The sequence below is a fragment of the Tyto alba genome, unplaced genomic scaffold (assembly GCF_018691265.1).
Source record: "Tyto alba isolate M040663 unplaced genomic scaffold, T.alba_DEE_v4.0 Super-Scaffold_48, whole genome shotgun sequence".
In the NCBI taxonomy this organism is placed as follows: domain Eukaryota; kingdom Metazoa; phylum Chordata; class Aves; order Strigiformes; family Tytonidae; genus Tyto; species Tyto alba.
Genome location: NW_024881324.1, coordinates 24,606,920 through 24,623,444, shown reverse-complemented (window position 1 = coordinate 24,623,444; position 16,525 = coordinate 24,606,920). Strand labels below are relative to the sequence as shown.

At 42.4% G+C, this 16,525-nt stretch overlaps 1 protein-coding gene across 1 annotated transcript in view; it reads right to left on the bottom strand.

The window, feature by feature from the left end:
- Nucleotides 1-16,525, bottom strand: part of ANKH (ANKH inorganic pyrophosphate transport regulator) — a 104,527-nt gene that overhangs the window by 23,849 nt on the left and 64,153 nt on the right. The window contains exons 3-8 of the mRNA XM_042806747.1: nucleotides 12,732-12,850; nucleotides 11,545-11,628; nucleotides 9,364-9,534; nucleotides 8,616-8,750; nucleotides 5,466-5,558; nucleotides 1,553-1,648 (exon numbers count right to left, since the gene is read on the bottom strand). Coding sequence (XP_042662681.1) covers nucleotides 1,553-1,648; nucleotides 5,466-5,558; nucleotides 8,616-8,750; nucleotides 9,364-9,534; nucleotides 11,545-11,628; nucleotides 12,732-12,850 — 698 coding nt within the window. The remainder of the gene's footprint in view (nucleotides 1-1,552; nucleotides 1,649-5,465; nucleotides 5,559-8,615; nucleotides 8,751-9,363; nucleotides 9,535-11,544; nucleotides 11,629-12,731; nucleotides 12,851-16,525) is intronic.

Sequence of the window (16,525 nt, the reverse complement as noted above, 5' to 3'; positions counted from 1 at the left end):
CATGGAAGGTACGCAGAGCTGGGGACAAAGAGAAAAAGTGCCTGGGATATCGACAGATTCCATTTTAGGACTGTGCATCACCTCCTAAAGCAACTGCAGCATTTCCCACTTGAGAAAATGTGCCTGGGATATCGACAGATTCCATTTTAGGACTGTGCATCACCTCCTAAAACAACTGCAGCATTTCCCACTTACTTTTCTAGTGTGAGGAAGCCCTTTTTCTTTGAGAAACTTATTTTCTAGGTTCCCCTCGGCTTTTGTCTTGTTGGTGCAGGTGCTAAGGAGAGGAGCTGTCGTGGCTCTGAGGGCACCACTGCCCAGCCCTGTCCATCCCCCGGGGCTCCCCCCAGCTCAGGACCCCATGTCACCCCCCCAGGGCCATCAGCCCCACAGCAGGGCCTTTCTCCAGCCCCCCACAGCCCTGCCCTGCCTGCCCCACGTCCCTGCCCAGCCTTGGCCAGTGCCCGTCCCCAGGGAGGTGCCCGATGCCGGGGCTGCCCCGGTGCCCCCCCGGCAGCCCCGCTCCGGGCTGGGGTGGTGGGACAGACCCCGGCTGATGGGGCCCTGCCGTGATGGGCCATGGTGCCAGCCCAGGACTCCTTAGGACACCGTGCCCAGATCACAAGGCTGCTAATGACCGTTATGGACAGAGGAATGGTTGCTAATGCATAATGGTGACTTGACCAGCTCCAAGCACTAATGCAAATCCATCCTGTGTAGAAGCAGAAGTTGGATTCACCCCGGTCATCTGCTCCGTTATTTCCTATGATCCCCACCGCCTGCATGAGTTTTCTTCCACGACTGCCTGTTTGTTGCTAAGAAGCCTTGTGTGGAAACAGTTTGCTTGGGGAAGATGCACCGTACGTACGTGTGTGAGCTGGTCGTTTTAAAATGCTGCAGGCTCAGCAAAATTCCTCCCTGAATGTCAGCGCCTTGCAATGCTTCCCAGCACAGAGAAGGCTTTGGATCCTTTTGTCAGTGTCAGCACTGTCTCTGACACTGCCTTTTTTAGCTCACTTTGGGAGGAAACAAACCTAACACACACAGAAGTACCCCCAGCATGGAAGACCAGTGCCAGGTGAGGCAGCAGGGAACAGCGACCGCAGTTTTGACACATGCTGCCTTTCCCACCGTTCACAGGAGATGAAGGACATCTGGGGACAGGCTGCCATCCCACTGCACATGAGACAAACGTGGTTTTTAATTTTCCTGACACGCCGGTTGCCAGAAGTTTTGTTTGTTAAAAAAAAGATTCAAAAAGAAAAGCAGATCTCTGATATCTCCTTGCATGTGGAGGCTGAGTTGAAATGAAAAGTAGTGAGAATTAAATAACATAACTCTAGATATTACAATATCTAGCCTGAGTTAATGACAGCTGATTTTCTTAGTACTCCAGTACTGTGATCACACTCCTTCCTCCAGATAAAAGCAACAGAGCTTCATAAGAAAAGACAACTCACCTTTCTTGAACAGCTGCTGCTTTTAGCATTTGGTAGAGGAGAGAATTTTCTGGTTGAGATGAAAGCCAGAGAGTTGGACAAAGGTTTCTTACCGTTAAGGACAATGCCATGCAAACAAAAGTGAACTTCTTGATATGTGTCGCTGTGACGGTGCTGTTGGTGTTCACCAATTTATTGCTGGGGTTATTCTAGGGTAAGAGAAAGAGATAACGAGCATTAGCTTGGCTCCAGACTACTGGGAGGGTGACGGCACCAGGGTCATGTGTTGGACCTGACTGTCTGTGCCCCTGCATGTCTGCCTTCGCTTGTTTGCTTTTTAACCCAGAGCTTTCTCAGTAATTTGTACCACCACAGAATATTTTCTGCTTAAACTGACAACAGCTGCTCCTATGGTCACTGAGAGCTGAGTAATCTCCCTACTTTTCTAAGAAATAAGTCCAATTTAACAAACTCAGCTTTGAAAAAGAGCAATAGCTCTTTCTAAGGAAACTCCATGAGATTTTTTTAAATCGTAGTTTAAAGTTTGTAGCAAGTTTTCTCAGGAAAAATGGGATTTCATTCCCTTTTACCACAGGGTGGTAACAAATCCATACACGAATGCAAGTACCCTTACTGATCCAATTAGACAAGCAGGTAATATAAACAAAGCTTCTGGAACAGCTGGCTCCGTTAATGCAGTTTAATGAACAGAACATAATTAGGACTATTAGATGTTCCACCTTGAACATGGGCTCCGTACTCACATGGCAGCGAAGTTTTATTTAAAAAAACAACAAAAAACCTCTTCCAAATGTCTAATATAGCAAATGAAGCTTAAGATTTAAAACTGCCCTTGGGGAACACATGAAAACAAAGTAAATGGTCTGTGAAAGGAGAGGATGGTGTATCAAAAGCAGGGCACCATTAGGAGCCCTGCAGCAATAGGCTATTGGGCCATCTATTGCATTTACCCTGGGGCTGTCTGAGATACCCAAATATGTCCCCATGTTGATAAAACCTGTACCATGTGTTGTAGTACAACATTTATTCATCCTTGATGTAACTCAGGTAGAACAGCAGTATCCGTCACACAGTCAGCCTCCTTTATTGAAGCTCGTCGTGAAAGAAATAGGAATTTATGCAAACACATCTCAGGAGTGGACAAACCAAACGTGAGCTTTGTGAAGGATACATGATTTCATACGCATTCAAGTATTTTGCAATGTAAAGGTTTTGTGGTGATCCGTGCAGCAATAGCACTTGGTCCTGCTGCCTAAATATCTGCTTGGAAGTTTGGTTACATGAAGATGCACATAGGCAACCCAGGCCCTAAAGCAGGAAGCTACTCCCACGCCTGCCTTTGGGAACACGCTATGAAAACTCTCTGTAAACATTTTATTCATGCACCTCTTCTTATTTCTTCTGTTTCTGAAGAAAAACTTTGTTACTGTTACTTTTTATATATGTGAGGACAGGCCTTGCTTATGTTGCTCACCAGTGTTTAAGCAAACTCTGCTGCATGGATCAACTTTCTAATAAGGCTAAAATAACAGAGAAGAAGGAAAGCACACCCAAATCCAGCCATCCAAAAGGGCTGCAAAGAAAAAGGGCTCTCATTCGTTCCTACCTCGCTGCTGCTAACTCTGCCCTTGCTCTATTCCACCCTTTGCTGTAACTTTTGACTGTGTACCCTTTATTCCTATCTCCTGCACGCTGCTCAGTTCTTGGATCAAAACAAGATGCAGACTTCGGAGCAAGAGTATCCATTCCCATCTATTAACCAGATCAACAGCATTCACAAGTCCTCTCACAGTCGGTGGTGCTGCTCTGAATCACATGCCACTGTCCATTAAGAGTAATGGTATTATCACCATATAAAACAGCAAAGAGAGCACAGAGCTAGATTATGCTTGCTTTCTTTCAGAAAATCAGTAGTAACCCTTAACCTGAGTGTAACTGCTAGGCCGTGAGGTTGCTCTGGACATGGCATCTCATAACAGACTGAAGCAGGACCGTGCATCTCTCTTACAAATATGAGCAGAGGTAACGATTTCCCCGTGAAGACGAGAATCTGACTTCTCCAGAAGAGCCACTCAAGAAGGGCATAGTATCTGGATCCCAAATCCCATCAGTCAGTTAAGGCAATGCAGTGTGCTTCTGACAGCCATCAGTATTGCCAGGCTTCTGAGTAAATGACAAAAGAAAATGGGAGTCTGCATGCGTGCAAACCCTTTCAGCATCTGAGAATCACAATGGAGGCTTACGATGTCTGGAACTAAAATGTGCTTCTATCTGGACTCTTCTGAGAAAGCTTTAGCTTAAGGAAACAATGCTTTTGAAAGGCTCGGCGACATGCGAATGACGTGTGACTGAGGGTAAAGCAATTCTCACAGCAATCTAAAAAAAAAAAACAACCACCGTGGACTTCTGGTTTGGTATTTATTGTCTGAAAGGTATGGTGGAGACATCTGCACATGTGGTTGCCAGGATGAGATGCCCCTTATACTGCTGCTGTCTCACTTAGCACATTTTATGCCAAATTGCTCTTAAAACATCCAACTAAAATCCCCACTGTATACTTCTTTGGCAATTAGATAAACTGTACCTATCTGTGCCTTACCCTAGCTTTTTCTTCCTCGCGTTTATTCCACAAGAGCACTGTGAGAAACCTTTTAACTGAAATAAACAAACAGAAAAGTCACAGTCGAATCCTGTCAGCACCGAAATTGTCAGCACATCTTCCACCAGCTAAATAAGACCGGAATTTAGGAGTCTTAATTGCCGTTAATTTTGCCTGGCAATAGTGCATTTGATAGTGGCTCGTAACAGATGAGGTTAGCAGCCCCTGTCTTTCCTGTCCCAAACCATTTTTATCTTGCAGTTTATTGGTTTTGCATCTGCAGTTCCTTTTCAGCAGTGTGACCTCTGAGAAAGCCTGCATGTTTTATTTTATCTGACAGGTCAATTTAGCTGTGTACAGGCAGGTTAGGAAGTTATAACTGATTTGACTTTTCTTTGTTTTGTTTTCAAATTCTCCTTGGAAATGTAGTGGATCATATCAGACAGGGTTTGCTTCGGTTAAGTACATCCCAGAGCAAGCAAACATTTTTTCATCAATATTTGGAACCAGAAAGTTCAATTGAAAAATAAAGGGAAGGAGAGGATCTGGCATTGGAATTAGTGTCACAGGACATGACTGTTCTTCACACAACATATAGGCTAATGAGTACCAGTCCTAAAACAGAACAAAAAAAGGGTCTAAACAATATTAATTTTGGTTATACATTTACTCTGTGCTCAGTTCCAGGAGCAGTCCTTGCATTCTTATGTAATTATGTGATTTGCCAACAAAAATCTTCATAGTCTTGGTCAGCTAAGTCAGTACTACTAAAATAATGTATGTTATCTGTGCTACTGTCAGTCTAGGAAACAACCTTTACTAAATATTAACATAATCAAATGAACCCAAACCCCTTTGAGACGTACCGCAGAATCTGGAGCAGCAATGTGAGCTTGCTCACTCACTGATGGACACTTCGTGAGAAATCACTTATTTAGCTAAGCAGCTACATCTTAGTGAGTAAGTGAGGACTTTTTCTAATCCTTAAAATTACAAAACCTGCCTATTCAAAAGGTAGCTTAATACCTTGCAACACAGAGCTAAGGTTAAAATCATAAATCAGACAACAGCTTGAAGCCACCAAAACCCAATTAATTTTAACTAGGATTTTAAGAAAACCTTATCAGTGGGACAAGGAACAATAGGCATCAGAAGCAAAAGTAAAGAGAAGCAAGACAATAGGTGGCCATTAATGGAGCCCTATTTAAACTCTGGTTTATTTTTTAAAGAATCTGTTCCACTTGATTATGGAGCCATAAACTAACTTTCTTCATGTTTGACAGAAATTCCTCTGACATCTCTGAAGCCACCCCTAAATTAAAATGTTGTAACAGGGAGAAAGAGGAGGACCGTGCATGTGAAACCATATGAAAGGTATTTATTACACCCCTAACACGGGCACTCACCTTGTCAAAAGCAGGGTATACTGCTCTGATCTCTGTCAGCCAGCCATAAGGCATGTGTCCCACAGGATACGTAGCTGTCAGAATCGCTACTGCCTATGAAAAGAGACAGGGAAACATGGACTAAAAATCTTTCAACAGAACAGTTAAACCAGCACAGGGTGCCGTTTCCCACCAGTATCACCCCAATGACCAGTGAGAAACCAGGCAGGCGCCTGGAAGCTACTTGTTTCAGGAAGACCATCAGAGTGGCCTGGCATTTTAGGCTTAGGAAATCTCTCGTGCCATGAAGCTACGTTACTCAGCTTATTCGTTTCACCATCACTCTGATGCTTTGGGGTAACAGTTAACTTGAGCTGGTGTGTGCCCCTCAGCCAGATGAATACCTCCCTCCCACATAGCTCCTGAGTTATTTCACCTGCAGATATCTGAGTAGCAGAATGCCTTACACCCCATGGTAGCTTTGGGTCATATTTCATAATTTTAACTTATATGCATTTTACTTGGTTATTCATAAGTGAAACAATTTTAAGACAGACAGGCAGACTACAAAACAGTAAGCCTCTGTGGCTGACTGACTTTGGACATCAAACTGGCTGTTGTGGGGCAGAAGGCACTTACAAGACAAAAAACCCCAACTCTCCCCACTTCGGTGCTTATCACTGAAAACCAGATAAAAATAATCCCAAATGACCATTTTTATAATGAGAAACAACTCACTGCCTGCAATTTAAAACCAGGCCCTTTTGCACTTTCCCAAGTACAGTCCAAGAGGCACATCAAAGACATAACCCCCCCTCTACGTACTGATATATGAGAGATTTTGCTGCTGGTTCTGATTTCTGAAGAAAATGTCCAAATACATGTACTACATGTCTTTCACATAGGAAGGGTGTTTAGGGAGTTCTTCCTGCAGCTGCTTGGAAACCCACCGTCACTCCAAGTTTTCTAGCCCTCAGAGCTGAAGCGCGCATCTCTACGGAGAACTGCCCGACTCCCTTAATTCCAGATATCAGTGCTTGACTGCCTTTTGTCTGCAGGTTCAGATCTGTTACAACCTGCCTAAATTCAGATTCATTTCACATCTGGTAATGGTAGTGTTAAGAACTACTTAACTACTGCTGCCTCTATTTCACTTCTAAACTTTTGCTGCACATTTTCTTGGTTATCTGGGCCCATTTTCCCATTATAAATGTAATTGCTGTCCTTGCTGGGTTAAAAGATCTGTACAAACACAGGACCATGTAGCAAGTGAATTTGTTCCCTGTGCTGTTTAAAAAGAGGGGGAAAAGTAGTGACATCCACAGAGAGGAAAAGAGCGTGACAGATTCTTCCCTGCTAATATAGTTTTAATGATGTTTAATGTACCTTGAAAAAGTAATTGGTTCAAAGAAAACAAATTGGAATTTTAAGACAGTACCCTTTTTAGTTGAAATCCCCCCCTCATTATTGTATTTTCAGCAGAACTTCCATCCGTATGAAACCTAACTGGGTTAAATCAAATAAGGAATAGAAAAGATATTTTGCTTATTTTCATGATGCAGTCCAAAAAGACTGCAAAGACACAGTAACTGGTAAAGAAAACAATATTTCACTATGACATTTTGTATGCTAGATTCCACTTGGATTAATTTACTGAAGTTTTTAGCAGCTATTTTTCTTCCAGTATTTTTCCTCAACTGGTGGGATCCCAAAATAGGTGCACGAAAGCTTTCCTAAATGTCTAGAGCCTGTATTTGACAGGTAAAAAAGTCCCCCAGCAAAGCCAACACCAAAAAAGGTACCCCAATCACCGTAACTGTGCTGGCAGTACAAACAGAAGCAGAGGGAGCTGGCCAGTGCAAGCAGAGTTGCTGTGCTGATCAACGTGCTACAGCCCAGCCCCTCACAGGGACGTCCTGCCCACACTGAAAGTTGTTGGGGTTACTGGACAGGGGACCTATACAACTCCTGTGCAAACAGATGCTCCAGACACTGATGTTATCTGTGTTGCCAGCACCTCCCTTTTCAGAGGTGATTATTTCAGGAATCAGAGAAAGTTGAAATATGACTATTACTGTTAGTATAAAAAGGCCAGCAACCCGCCAGTTATGACATGTATTTGGAATCATCCTCTTAGAAACAAAATGCAATTGGCTAGCCATGAAATGTGATGCACCTAAATTCAAGTCACCAAGAAATGCAAAACTGATTGCTGCTAACTCACTCTGGCTCCCCTTGTACTGAGACTGCTATTAATGTATAGACTGATCCCTGATTTACACATGTAAAAGCCATACATTTCCTAAATTCTCTCTCCACAGCTCTGTATTTCCACTGGGAACTCCTGAGTGAGTGAAACACACAGTATCACATGTGAAAAATTAGCAGTGCTGAGAGAATGTTCATTGGGCATTAGCAGTCTGAATTTTCCTTTCCATTTAGTATCTTACAGCTTTGCTTTTCCTATAGAAAAAAAATGAGAGATTTGCTAATAACTATGTGGATCTAGACATCCTCCCACCTAAACTGGCAGCAAAGGTCCCCCAGACTTCTTCAGAGAATAGGTCAGCTCATGGTGAGCACTGGTGAAGGCTCTGTGATACGATCAGAAGTCTGGCTCCCATCAGCTGTAGGAAACCACTGGAGTAATCTGAAATTCCTCAAGAGAAACGGGGTGCATTTCATATCCTAACTTGAAGACAGATTTTTTTTTTTTTATGTGCTTCCTTAAATCTCTACCCTGTTCTGTGTGACACACTGACTGCTAACAGTAGTTTCACATCAGTTTTCACAGACGTAAATATACGTGACAGGAAACAGCAGAACATGGGACTGCTGATGACTGTCCTAAAATCTCTGGGATCTGAATGCTCCAGAGCATGTGTACCTATATGTAGAGCATGAAAACCTGGGACACAGGAATTGTTCAGTGAAAAAATTCTACTGGTCTTCCTGAGGGTGAGGTCCCACTAGGCCTGGCAGAAACACTCATGGTAAGAGTCCAAGAGGTCTTCTTCTAAAGGATAAAGAGAGCACTAAACAGGAATGTACCTAAGACAATTTTTACTTGTCAAGACAATTTTCACTTGTCAGCATGGCTGGAAAGGGAAACACGGAGGTAACTACATGTAAATGATCATTTGCAGTAATGGAGAGCACTGACTTTCTTACCTCTGTGGCTGCAGAACTGCCACCTAGGTCCCGGGAGACAAAAAGGTTGACAATGGGCCTACTTATTCGCTGTGTTGCCAAAATTAATGCCAAAGGCCACCAAAAACTCAGCATCTTCCTTATTGTAGCCTCTCCCTGAAACACATAGTGAAAAAAAACAAAAAAAAAAAAGACGTGAGTTTGGAAAACAACATGCAGTACTGAACCAAAAGTACAGAGAAAGGATTTTTGCTTTTCCCACCCATTGTCAGTTTGGTGCATTCATTTCAATAGTTTTCAACACGAGGAGCCTAAAATATTTTCACTCATGTTAGTAATACTGATTCAAAAGAAGCTATGTCATGGATCTCAGTAAATAATGCATAAGGTTATCTATCTGCATAATTTGTTCTGGCTACCAAAGATATGTGAAAACCAATACAACATTCAAGGAAAATGAGGAATTTTGAGACCTTCCTCCCTGTGAAATAAGGTGTCCACTTAGTTCATGCTGTGCTGTCTTACAGCTCAGTAGACAGCTCAGTGCAGAGGTGCTCAGTAGACAGCACATCCATACCACTGGAAGCATTGCCTCATGTGTGCTGTTGCTGGAATAGTTTCTACCATGCCTCTTTAAGTGAAAATGTTTTTTTCCTGCAGGACGGAGAGAGGAGGCCCTTCATGCACAGTGGTTTAATAAAGTATTACAACACAAAAAAGCAAGTTTCAAATTACTGATTTCACAAAAGTGCGAAGTATTAAGATATACCCCCATTTCAGGCCCACTTCTGTCAGGAATGACATCGTGTATGTTCCTGTAGTATCCGAGACATAACGTGGTACATCGGACAAGTGCTCCCATGTACAAGGACAAGATTGGGATCAAGAGAGGCTCCCTGCACTCCAAGTGACTGTGAAGCAAAATGGCTACAAAAACAACCTGCAGGGCAAACAAATACATGATTAGTAATTTGTGTTTCTTTAGTGCCAACATATCTCCTGTCTGACTCCAAGCTATTCCATCTGAACCAACAACCACGTGCGACTACAGTATCTATCTGATTTCCACCTTGCGGCATTTGAACCTTTAGTCGGGACTCCCCCTGCATTTGGTCACGCAAATGAGAAGAACAAGAGTTAACATCATCCAGAAGCTCTATTAAACAGTACTTGAAGGTATGGAACGTGTCAGCCTAGGAGCCATAAATAGGAGAAGGTTAGCATGGAAGTCTGGCTAGGTCTGGCAGCAAGCCACGTGGCCGAGTGTCACCCTTCCCAGGAGAATGTGCTATTCTGATATACACTGAGGCTGGAGACATGCTTCTAGGGTCAGCTTCTAAGCCCTACTTTTTTTTTTCTTTGGAGGGGTGGAGGGAGGGCAGTAGCAATCGAAAAGCCAGATAGTTTAAAGTATTCATTTCAGCATTTAGAAGCAGTTAGTCATGTCATCCTAATTTTCTTCTTCTTTGAGTGAAATTTCAGTATTTCATCATTCTCTCTTCAGCTATCTCAGTGCCACATTGATGTAAATGAAATGGAAACTTTTGGGCTAATGAACAGCTCATAATTCCGTCTCGTAAGATTAAATGTCCAATCCAAAAATGCAAAGGAATTGATTAATGTGATATTATTCTCTTTGTTAAGTACAGAGCTGATGACGTGTTTGTTAAATTCCGGTCGTCTCTGGATGGGAGGCACAACTGCAAAGCCAATTGTGTTTGGTGCTGTGAACAGCAGAATCGAGGACAACACTGCCAGGACATGCTGGCATTCAAGTGAGTTACAAGAAATACAAAACAATATTGTTCAAGGGCAGGTTCTCTCCTTCATTGCTAGAGCTCAAGAAATTCTAAAGAAAAATCACACTGTGCAAATGTTTATTAGGCAGGCCACGCTGTTTATGAGGACTTGCAAAACGTTACAAAATAATTGTTTTTCAGTACACACAAGCAAAGTTAGCTACCCAAGGAGAATTAGCTATTGCCTGTGCACCTATTGCTTGTGTAGGGAGCAGATGTAGGCGTAGAGAGTTCTGGGGTATGGAGAGCCACAGCTTTTTGTCTTCTGGATTTGCTCTTGCTCTGTGCAATGTTTTGTTGAGAGCAGATGACAGGTGTCTTATTCTATACAACCCTGGCACCCCACTCACCAACCATCACGGAAAGGGTGTGTGTACCACGGCCAAAATAAGAAGCTGTTCCTGTATTTAGCTGTATATGACCTGACATGCACCCACGGTCAGCGAACTTTGTAGGCCACCTCAGAACAAGAGCAGATCCCAAGGGTTAAGGTCATTTACAGTAATTGGTATTATCTACAGGGATTTAGTGCAGTACTGTAGAGGGGCAGACCTGCCAAACATAGAATAGCAGCTGACTGAGTGGTTCAACCTAGTTTATGGTTTGCTCATCTTTAGTGGGAGGAAAATATTATGGAAAATTGAACTAAGTGTTGTTGACTTCATATTTTCTTTGATGTTGTACTGTTATTATCCTCTTTCTTACCCAGTCATTGCACCATTCAGCTGGTAATGGGGCAGTACAGCAACTGTTTTACAGGTGCTGGGAGTCTCCATTTCGTAATATTTTTATATATGCTTTAAAAAGAGGGCTGTATATCGGTTCCCAAATGCTACAACACTGGCCATCACCAACATGTATGAATGTTGTTTTTCAAGTGTGTCTCATATAATGCAATAGGGTAGTTAACACCCCCCCTCACAAATGCAAGCTCAAACAACATTTGGTCATCTTTGCACCCACAACTGTCAGCAAACAGCCTCTATACAACAGGGAAACAGTCAGAGAACGGTATACAAGATTACTTACTCTGGTGTGTTGTTCATGGTAGAGAGAAAAAGCAGTCTCTGTGCAAGAGAGTTCCTGTTTAGGAAAGCATCTAGTCCATGACACAATGCAAACAGTGACTTCTAAGTAAGAGGAGTCATTACCTGAGCTATGACATCTGAGATGGAGGCACATCCCACTAGGAAACTGTACTTGTGTTTCAGCAGAATCCCAGCGTGGGTCCATGCCTGAAAAAAAGGCAGAGAAGAATTTGAGAAGCAATTATGATATTTATGAATGATTTCAGGTCCCAGAATGTCGTTTTCTGGTTGTTAGATTGTACTCAAACAATTTATAAAGCTCTTTTCCACCAGCAGTACCTGGTGAGAACCTGGGCAAATGTTAAGTCATTAATGCTGTGAAAGCACCTCTGCATTCAGTTCCCCATTGCCAGGGCTGACAGGGAGAATGGGAACAATTTTACAGACTGTATAGATAATTCTGAGCAGATCTAATAAGAAACTGCCCCTTCTTCATAAAACAGATGCCACACAGCATGGATTATCATACTAAATAAACCGAGGGAAAAAGCATTTATTCTCCTGGATGCACTTCTGAAGTGTAATATTGATTGGCTGAGTTATACCAAGTCCTGTCTGGAAAAGAAAACTTAACGGTCCAACTTCTTTTTATTGTCAGTTACTGTTTCAAGCAGACGAAATGGTAGAGAAAGTGGTAGCAGCATGCCATGAGAAGATCATCCTTTAACAGTTTTACACAGAAGTAGAGGCATTAAAGAGAGCTGCTGTATTTCTGTGTTCTGCAGGCCACAAGGAGTAAGCCTGGTGATCTGGGAAGCAGCAGCCCACTCCATGTATGGCTCTCTTGCCCAAGCATTTGAGATATACTGGACTTAGCTGTGCTTGCACAAATTGATGGTAAGAAATATCTTTTCAACAAAAAAAAATACTGAGCTTATTCCTTGTGAGCTCTGCAAGTGATTTGGAAATGCATGGCAAATCCCACTCTTTCACTACAAATTGAAATGAGAGGGCACATAGACAACAGGTGCAGCGCTTAAGGTGGCCAGTGCTGTCCAGCATACACATACAGTAACTGAGGTTTTTACACTTGTCATGATCTCTGGATGTTCAAAGTCCACCTAGATGCTTTTTCCAGGTATGTGGCAGGAGTTGATATGCCCAGGTATATTCAGAGCTACTGCTTGCAAAGGACACACCTTCCTTCTGCACACCTCCAGTTTCCCATCGGGTAACAGACCTTGAACTAAGGTCACCAAAGCAAAAAAATAACATTAATATTAAAATTCAGTTCTGAATCAGGCACTCACCATGGCATCCATAAAAGGGAAGGCAGCAAGATAAAGGAAGGCCCTCCGAGTTTTACTTCCCACTGATTCATCCACATGGTGCAGCTTATTAATAATGTAATACCCCAAATCACTATATGCTGTAGAGACACAAGAATAGGAATGAATAATAAAGGTTACATATGGACTCTGGGTGAGATACTCAGAGGTACCTGAAAGTCTGTGACGCCTAGGAGCAGAGACATGCATCTACTTAGCAAAGAGCTGCAGGGGCTTCAGGATATTACAGCCTCACCAGCTGCTGTTTATGACTGAGGAGTGCTCTCATGGTTCTTTTTCAAGTAACCTTTGGCAGAGGAGTGATAACAAATGGCTGTTTTGGGAGATGGGTATAGTAAATGCCACATCTGTTTGCTAAATGAACAGTCGGGCACTCCAGAAAATCTACTGCTCTTTCATTAACTCAAGGCTCTTTGTTAGAAAAGCTGTTTTCACCAGGCATTGTGTATTTGATGGGAGTAGTACCTTACAAATGCTGAAACTATCTATTGCCACTGCATTCTCATGACATTACCTGTAAACCTGCCCAAAGCTGTAAAAGGATACTATGAAATGTGAAGACATGCAACAAATCATACTCATTACACCTCTCCCTTACTCTGCCTAATGATCACCTCTGCTGGGACCTGTCAGGGCACAGTGCCCTTCACTGTACAGTCTCTGGGAAGCCTCAACCAGCTTTAGTTTCCTTCCTTATCTAAAATGGGCACCTCAGGAGCCACAAGTCACAAAAGTTCAGGGGGTCAAGTTCAGTCAAAAAATCAGGGGGTCGCCACTTCGATCGCCAGTATATTATTTTGCTGTCCTGTTTCAATCTGAGACAACAATTTTTAGTGTTGGGCCACACGGCTCTCGCCAGGTCTCTCTTCCCAAGGTGTTGGGTTGAAGACAGCACAGATGCAGGGAGTCACCACACAGCTCTAAAGAACTGCTTACACCTCTGCTCGTATGCATGTTATCCAGTTGTTTTAATAACCCCAGAGTCCTCCTCGTGATCAGCAATAACAAAGAGCTAACTATGACTGGAGTCTCTGAACTATGGGGACTTACATATTATGCACAGTTAAATAATCCAAATGATTTGTAACCTTTTATAAACTATGTTCTAGGCCCGCATATTATTACTCAGTTTCCTCTATATACTTGTAATAACCGTTAAAATAATGATTAGGTTTTAAAGTCATCTAATTCAATCTTTTTAGCCTAAAACTATCTCTCATAACTCATAAACAGTGTTTGGAAGCAATTAAAGAGGAGTTTAAGTCATCACTGTTTTGTGACGGCTTAGGGATACAGCAGTTCAATGGTTAACAGGACTGAAAAGACCTCTCAGTCCAAACAAGACAGTGTAAACAAGGTAGTAAAACAGAAGGAGGTGGTATGTCAGCACTGGGAACAGGCACGAGCCTCATTCCAGGTTACCAGGACTGCCCAAAAGATGCTAAAATGTTAAAAACTCTTCCTTTCCCTATGCTGGTCCCTATCGACATGTCTTTCATCTGATCTATGACTGTTAGACTCACAGTCTCCCAGTTCACCCAGTAATCCCCAAGCTGCTTAGCCATCCTCCTGAGGCACTCCCAGCCTTGTTTCCTTTTGAAGAGGGGTGGGGGAAGAACTTGAAGCCAGGACTCCAACCTGTCTTCAGTTGGCCCGTTAAGTTCTTCACGTGTTCACGTGCCTGTTGCAGTCCAGTCACACATCAAGAACAGCCTCCTCTTATTTTTGCATGAATACCCATGCACTGATTTTCTTCTCAGCACTTTGAAAACTCTCAGTTACGCATGGATTTTTGCACGGTAAGTCCTTGTGGAAAGCTGCTTTTATGTCACGGCAGTATATGGATGCTTCTGAATCGACTTACTTGAACGGAGGAGAAGTTTGGAAGGCACACGAGGCAAACTGCCTGTGAGGGTCAGATTCATCGAGCTGTCTCTTAGGTTCGGCTGAAGTTGCTTTCCACCTCTCCTTCACAAAAACTTTAAAAACCACTGCAGGAAACACACCAGCCTTGTTTCCCACATGGGGACTGACATACCCCCAGTCCAGGTGCTGAGGAACCTGCTCCCGTGGAGGGGCAGTGCTGGGAAGTCACCCTCCCTGCTCTCCATGCACTTCACTTGCTCGGCCTCACTTGCTTTAAATAAGACTTTTAGAGTGTTTAGAAAGTGAGTAAAAAGTAACTTTATTGGCTCTAAAAGCCGTTTTTTTTTTTTTTTTTTCTTTTTAAGTTTACTATCACAGAAAAAATCACAGATTCAGAGGGGTCAGAGGCTGAACTGCTCTCACTTCTAGAAACAGAGAGTTGACCACATGGTTGTAGTTTATTGGCAGGACACTCTCAAGGGACTTGTATCATCACAGCCCACAGCACCACATTTTTAAGATTTCTAGGGATATCAGCACTGTGCTCTGTAAGCTTTAAGATTGCTTTTCTCTCTCCCCCACCCCAAAAAAGAGTCTAACTGCACTTTTCAGTGTGATTTTGATTTTAAAATCTTAATGGCTAAGTTTAAAAGCTAGTTTTAAAACAGTTAACTATTCCACATGTTACTGAAAGCACACAATCACTTTTGCTGATGTCCATGAATGTTTCCATCCTCAGAAAGAAGGACTCAGCAAGCTGAGATTTACCGTCAAATATACAGGCATGTGTCTCTGAGCTGTGAATAAAGCAACTGCTGATGCAATTAGAACTTAACCTTGGCCAACCCTACAAACTTATTATGAAGCATGGTACAAAACAACAGATACAACAGAGCTGAAGAGTATTACATGAATCTAAAGCAGATGGCTCTTCCCAATCCTTGCATCATTTCAACCAAAACAGAGAAGTCAAACTCTCAAGACAAGCTGCCTGTTTGCTCTCCTCTAATAGCTCATTTATTTTGATATGCCTGTGGATTAGTTTTATTACAGAATTTAAGCAGGAATTCCTGCTTTTGGCTTTTCCGGTTGAGTTTTAAGATCCAGAAGCTTAAGAAATGATGCTGAAAACTCCATATCTAAAGGGATCTCTTCTTCCCTGCACCGATTTCTCTGACAAGCCGATTACTACCCCATAAGCTTCATACATTCTTAAAACAACTGAACACACTCTTGACGGTACCAGCAGTCTCAAACAAAAAGCTGTACCGCAGTAATTTTGGAGCTGTCTACTACCCAGCATGTTATACTCACACCATAAAGAAAACAAAAAGAAACCCTCATAGGAAGTGATACCATTTACTTCCAGACACAGAGTTACGTATGTCAATATTAGCTTTACTGGAGGGAGAAAAAAAATCCAAAAATGTTTCTGGGTTAAAGTGTGTTCTTTTTAGAGGCATACCATTTTCATAGTTGCTGAGAGTTTTAAAAATGAACTTAGAGACTTGAGAAGTAAAAATCTATTCTGCTGCTTGTCAGAAAGATGGTTCACGTGGCCAAAACTGAAGCTGGTCAGGAGCTTGTTCAGCTAAGTGATTTAGGCAATAGAAAAATGTCATTTTTTAAAAAAAAAAAAAAAAAGAAAGAAAAATAATTGAATGGCAAAGCTTCATCTGGAGATGGCACAGGGTACATAGATTTCTTTACGTCTTTGATTAGCCTGACTTAAAGCAGAAGCAACAGCCTGTGTCCCCCTTGTGAAAGCCCAAATGATCAGAGTGCTTTAGGCTTTTTTTTTTTTTTTGCTTATAGCAATAAATTACATTTAAAAAAAAACATCTTACGAGCATCTCAATGCAGACTGATTACTGCAATCACCTTTTGCT